This window comes from Meriones unguiculatus, chromosome 3 (assembly GCF_030254825.1).
Source record: "Meriones unguiculatus strain TT.TT164.6M chromosome 3, Bangor_MerUng_6.1, whole genome shotgun sequence".
Classification (NCBI taxonomy): domain Eukaryota; kingdom Metazoa; phylum Chordata; class Mammalia; order Rodentia; family Muridae; genus Meriones; species Meriones unguiculatus.
Window position 1 is genome coordinate 60,534,032 of NC_083351.1, and position 6,075 is coordinate 60,540,106.

Genomic DNA, 6,075 nt, shown 5'->3' on the forward strand with positions numbered 1-6,075 from the left:
CATCAACCTGTTGACCCCATTCTCCCCTGATTTTCTCCTCACCCCACTGACACCCAGGCAAGGAGGGACAAGTCAGGAAATTACAATGGTCCAACACTAAAATCGAGAGATCGTCCATCAGTCCTCAGAAGGATGAGAAAAAACCATGGCGTGTGCTGAACCTGGGAAGCCTCAGCTTTATTGGGGATGGGCCCCTCTCCTGCCTGTGACAAGCCCAGGAGGTTACATCTGTAAAAGGGACTGTGAAGATGGGTTTGGTTCTATCGCTCTAGACTAGGGTGGCCAGTTAGGAGAGGTGAGGACTAGAAAGGATGAGGATGAGGATGAGGATGAGGATGAGGATGAGGATGAGGATGAGGATGATGAGTGTGTGTGTGTGTGTGTGTGTAAGTTTGTGTGAGGGGATGCAGGCAGCCATTCTCCTGTCAGCATTGTTCCGCCTTTTCTTGCAAGCGACCATATGTTCCATCTACTGCTTTAAGGACTTGTTTACAGTCATCTCTTCTCTGGACCCCCCTTGGAGGGCCCCCATTCTGACAAAAATCTCCCTCCTGAAGTATTCTTTCTGCTCACCTGCACCAGGCTGTAGTGGCAGGATGGATGGCCCCTGAAGGAGAAGCTCCGCCCATCAAAGGTGATGTAATGCCCATCACCGCCCACTGCACACTCAGCAGGGCACAGGGCCTGGGCACAGTGCCAGCGGCCATCCTGACACACACTAAAGGCACAGGGGGTAGGACAGTGACATCAGCTCTACCACAGGGCGTGGAGCTGGGCATGACCTGTTTCCAGCCTATTGGTTCTTTCTCTCCCCTGGCACACCCACCACCGTTGGAACTGGGTAGTCATCAATCATTGCAGAAAATGTCACAGGTCACTGGGTAGGAGGCCCCAGAATGGGCAGATCTCAGAAACAGCACAAAGAACAGTACCAGGACATGGCCCGGCAGAGCCCGAAGACCCACCAAGGGTTGCACTGCTGGTTCACGGTGTCACCAGGGGCGTAGCGCTGGCGCCGGTGGTAGCAGGGGCAGCGGGCAGCAGGCACACAGAGGGCACCATCCCAGAAGAGGCCTGTCGGACACTCACAGCCACTCACACATTCTTTCCCACAAGGCCCCTCCTCGCCCTGGGCTACTGCTGAGCAGCTGGGTGGGCAGGATGAGACACAATCAGAGTAGAGCTGGCCCCCTGGACACGGGTGTTCTGGGGGACAAAAAAATGGCCCATGAGAAGTTGGTTTTGCAAATCCAATGGGCCATGGGAGACAGCCAGGGGCTCCTCAGGCCACTCACGGATCTTGGTTAGTTTTGGGGTAGGCAGACCCAGCATACCACAGAAGCCAGGCTTCCTCCAGTGCACATAGATGTCCTGCCTGGCACAGGCCTGGGCATAGTTGGCAAAGGTGGCACATACAGCTTCCAGTTGCCCCTCTGGGCCACTGCCTGCTGCGGCTCCAACACAGTAGGCGAAGAGGCAGGTCTCATGGTACTCATCTGGGGGAACCTGTAGGGAAGGGAAATCCTCAGCCAGCAAATGCCTTTCCTCACCAACATCTCCTCTCTCCTCTTCCTTTACATCTCAGCGTGAAACCAAACATAAGTGCTGGAAGGGGCATCCATGTCACAAGGACAGCTATCTTGTTTTCAAAGGTAAAAGCCAAGGTCAGAGGAAGGATGTCTTGACTGGTGACCCAATGCGCTCAATGGCAGGATCAGGTCACCCGACTGACACCTCCCAAGCGTCCACGAGTCCCTAGGAAACCTTCCCCTCTGGAGCTCCTCACCTCCATCCCACCCATACCTGTCCGTGACACTGCCAGAATGGATCCTCCAGTAGTTGGTGGCACACGTCCTGAGCTTGAGCTTGAAGCTTGCCAGCTTCCAAGCCGGCCTGTGTGCCTTCCAGGAGGCCCTCACAGCCCCGGGCCACCTCCACTGCATCCAGACACCCAGGCTGAGACAGCACCAGGCCAGGAAGCAGTGATGAGGGACATTAGACAGGAAAACAGAAAGGTGATTACTGTCCTTATAGTTGCCTCAAGACCCAACTGTCATGCCCACTAGACCACATTCAGGGCTGCAGATGTCAGCGAAATGACAAGCCCAGCCCAGAGAAAGAGGAGCCAGGGCCACAGTCAGCCCAGACAGAGACGCTCAGTGGTCATATCAGGGAGGACCCAGTAGTCACCCATTGCACAGCAGTTACCAGGCTCCATGGGGACCCTGTGCATCCTACCTGAGTGACCCCAGGAAAATAGTGGGCAGTCAGGAGGTAGTCTCACCTCAGAGCCAGGGAGCTTCCATGAGTTCCCAAAGGTGGAAGCCAGCATAGCCAGCCCCCCTCCTGGCTCCACAAAGTCATCTGAGGAAGGGTGAGGCCAGTGCTAGACCTGGAGTCCTATGTCTCTTCCCTCCTTCCCTTTCTCCCTCCCTCCTCTCCCCCAGCCCCCACCACCTCCATCAGCCACACCAAGCCCCACTGCACATACCCTCTGGCCGGCCATTGTAAAGCCCACAGAGGCCCTGCGTCTGTCCCCAGAATTCATAGTCCACGGAGATGGAGATGGAACTGGACCTGTCCAGTCTCACAACAACCCCCAGTCCCCCGGAGAGCACCAGCCAGTCCCCCTGCCACTGCAGGCTCAGCCCTGGGAAGAGGATAGGGTCATTCAGTCTCAAGGGCTGCATTCCCATCATCACAGCAGGGCCCAAAGGGCCTAGGGAAGGAATTCACACCAACTCCTAAGCTCTGCACTGTGGTTTTCCCTGCAGAAGCTGCTATCTGGAGAGAGTAAACTACAACACTATATCCACATCCCACTCACACTACCTACACACACACAACACACACACCAAATACATACTCCATGCACCGCAACATGCACCACAAACCACATACCTCCCAACAGTCATACACATGCCACGCTTCCACACAGACAAGCCTACACACTACACAGACACTCCACCCATCCACCTCTACCATCCAGACACGTGCACACTTAGCCCGACCTCCTATCCCAGCCACGATTAGACTCTCATGAGGCAGGTGGGGAAACTGAGGCTCAAGGCGGGTAAACAGAGCGGCTTGCCCAAGTCACAGCTTGGGAGAGAGTAGAGAGCGGGTGAGCCAGGCTTCTGCCTTCCTGACCCCTCACTTTCACAAGCTTCCCAGCAGTACTCAGGGGGGCGCAGAAGCTCTGCCCCGCTGCCACCCTGCCTGCAGGAGTAGGCATACCACTCCAAAGGAGTGAAAGCTCTCACCGTGGAGCAGCCGAGGCTCCCCAACAGGCACTGGTTGGCCATTCACAGAGACCTCTCCATGTTTAATCAACACCTCCTCAGGACCCATCATTACCTGAACCTGAGAGAGAGCAGTGGGGCAGATGTGTAACTCTCCTCCTATACAACCCCCTCCCCCTTATCCAGACCTTCCCTGGGCTTATCTCTCTCTCCCTCACCAGCCCGCAGTGTCCAGGTTGGCTACAGTGGACCCTAGGCCTGAGGTGGACAGCCCAGGTGGAATCCATAGCACCAGCTAGCAAGTAGGTGCATTGGCCCAGGAAGTGGTAGTGACGGCCGTCAAAGGTTTGGTAGTGGAAGCCGGACCAGGTGAAACAGGTGGCCAAGGGACGCTGGCGCTGGCTCCAGAGCTGGCCTACAGCCCCTGCCAGGGGCTGCAGGAGGGCTTCAGAGGAAGCATTGCCTGAGCAGGATACATCATGTGTGAGCCTCCGAATGCAGGGACAGAGGTGAGGACACAGTTCCTGGCATAGGAGGAGGTATGAGAGCAGGGTGTGGTCCCTCTAGAAGGACCATAGGGTAGGCAGAACCTGGTGAAAAGGCCTAGAACTCTTGAGGGTGAGGGTGAAGGTGAGGGCCTGGGTATGTCTCCAGTACTGGAGACTACCGACCCACCTGGAAGGTGCTGACCAGAACAGCTGAGACACATCTGGGATTTGCTGTCCCACCAGCTGTGCCCCCAGGGTTGGGCACAGCATTCCTCCAGGCTTCCTGCCGTAGAATTAGCTGAGCCTGCTAGAGGTTGGCACTGCCATGTGACAAAGCACTGGCCTTTAGGGCTGGCTTCGGCAAGGGCTGTGGTAGAGGAGAATGGGGCATGCGCAGCTTGTTATTTTTCTGGGTGGCCCCGAGAGCCCAACCAGACCTACTGTGTCCTCAGGTCACCTCTGCACGTCACAGGTGGGCCCCCATTCACAGCCACTGCCCCAAGGACGCACCACTCACCCATCCTGCCTGGTTACTTACCATCTGCGCAGTGAGCACCCCCCCATCCTGGACAGCAAGCCCTCACCGTCCGGTTCCAAGTAGCAGGCCGGGTTTCCGGGGGTCTGCCTCGCCACACGGGGGGAAGCAGTGAGAGATGCTAATATTCAGCCAAGTCCCACCACAAGGCAAGACCTAGGACCCTCAGTGAGGTCAAGTACCCTGAGGGGTCCTATCCAGTCAGTCTCCCCTCCTGAGCTTAATTTCTTCAAGTGCAAAGTAAGGAGAAATGCTGGGAAGCAGCCTCAGGCAGAAGAGACAAGGGTCTCCTCTCTCTGTCCCTGCCACCCTGTGCCCACCACGGTAGCCTCTCATCCACCCATTCATGCCATCTCTCTCCACCCTTCCTTGAATCCAGCCAAAACCTGTTTCCCAAATGCCTTCTGCATCAGCTCCTCCCCAGTCCTCCCCAACTCTCCGGATATCCTGCCATGTCTCTCTTTTCTTTCCTGCCAGGCAGACAGCCCAGGTTCTGACCCTCACTCACTTGTAGATGGCACAGAGCCCAGGTGCTGGGGGCCCAGTGAGCCCTGCACGGCCACTCCAGGGCAGGTCCAGCCGCCAGCCTAGCTGGCTATAATGGTACAAACTGGTGCAGGGTACCAGGTCCTCCTGACGAGGAGTTACTTCCTCTTCCACAAGGATGGTCTCTGTCTGCTCACACCAGCGCCTGTCCAGGCATAGGAGAGGCTACCAGCACTGTCCCCTCTGTCACCAAGAAGCACTGTGCTATGACTCCAAGCCCCCAAGGACTGAGGGAGAGGTACTTGAAAGAAGGAGGTTACGGGTGGGCAGAAAAGTGCTGAAAGAAGAGTGCGGCATCCCAGAGGGTGCAGAGACAAAGACAGGCAGGAGGATCTGACCAGGAGCTTTCCCAGGAGCTGCTCACCCATTAGCCAGAAGCCATAGCATCCCAAAGAGAAGGGCAGGAAGCAGCATGGTGCCCTGCCCCAGGTCACCTTTGGGAGGACCTGAGGCTTGGACTTGGGCAAGGCTGCTGGAGGAGACCAGAGGGGATAGCACTGCCCACACTGAGGTCTGAATGAACCCAGGGACCAGTCTGTCCGGGGCTCTTCACAAGGGGAGATTTTATCCCAGCCTCTCACCCCTGGGTACCAGCTGCTCAGAACCAGATTGGACTTACCTCCAGCATCCCTTCAGAGGCCAACTCTCCCTGGAAACAGGGCCCATCACACCCCTCCCAACGTGTGTGTGCATGCATGTGCGTGAGCGTGTGATGGGACTACAGCTGGACATTTTGAGCCCCTGGCTTTTCTGCACTTTCAAGCACTACCACAAATTAATGTATGTTGTGGTCAAGACACCTTCCCTTTCTGGGTGTCTGTTTCCTTACCAGAAAAAAAAAATTTCAGGGACTTCCCAGAGGTGCACAGATGGGACTCCATAAGCTTTTGAAACTTAGAGGTGTGGGAGGGTCTTCCCAGCCTTCGAACACAGCAGGCTGGAGGGACGGCTCAGTGGTTTAGAATGCCTGCTGCTCTTGCAGAGGACACAGGCTTGGTTCTCAGCATCCGCACTGTGACTCACAACCATCCATAATTCTAGTTCCAGGAGATCCAAAGACATCTCCTGACCTCAGCAGCACCAGGCTCACATGTAGCAAACATACATATACACAGGCAAAACATACATAAAATAAACCACTGCCTTTATTATGGCGTTCTCTCTGTGCTCTTTTCTCTCCCTGCTCCCTCTCAGGCCAGGTTGTGGAGACAACTTGAAAATGTAACCCTTTCCTCAGTGAGGTCAGTGTTTTGAGGTTATTTGT

General features: G+C 55.9%; 1 protein-coding gene across 1 annotated transcript in view; it reads right to left on the reverse strand.

Annotated features, from left to right (window-relative positions):
* Positions 1-5,439, reverse strand: part of Sspo (SCO-spondin) — a 53,366-nt gene extending 47,927 nt beyond the window's left edge. Inside the window, exons 1-12 of the mRNA XM_060378779.1 lie at positions 5,431-5,439; positions 4,774-4,976; positions 4,269-4,351; positions 3,918-4,097; positions 3,461-3,705; positions 3,264-3,363; positions 2,492-2,650; positions 2,285-2,364; positions 1,804-1,956; positions 1,335-1,506; positions 966-1,206; positions 574-718 (exon numbers count right to left, since the gene is read on the reverse strand). Of these exons, the coding sequence (XP_060234762.1) occupies positions 574-718; positions 966-1,206; positions 1,335-1,506; positions 1,804-1,956; positions 2,285-2,364; positions 2,492-2,650; positions 3,264-3,363; positions 3,461-3,705; positions 3,918-4,097; positions 4,269-4,351; positions 4,774-4,976; positions 5,431-5,439 (1,770 nt within the window). The remainder of the gene's footprint in view (positions 1-573; positions 719-965; positions 1,207-1,334; positions 1,507-1,803; positions 1,957-2,284; positions 2,365-2,491; positions 2,651-3,263; positions 3,364-3,460; positions 3,706-3,917; positions 4,098-4,268; positions 4,352-4,773; positions 4,977-5,430) is intronic.
* Positions 5,440-6,075: the final 636 nt, after the last annotated feature.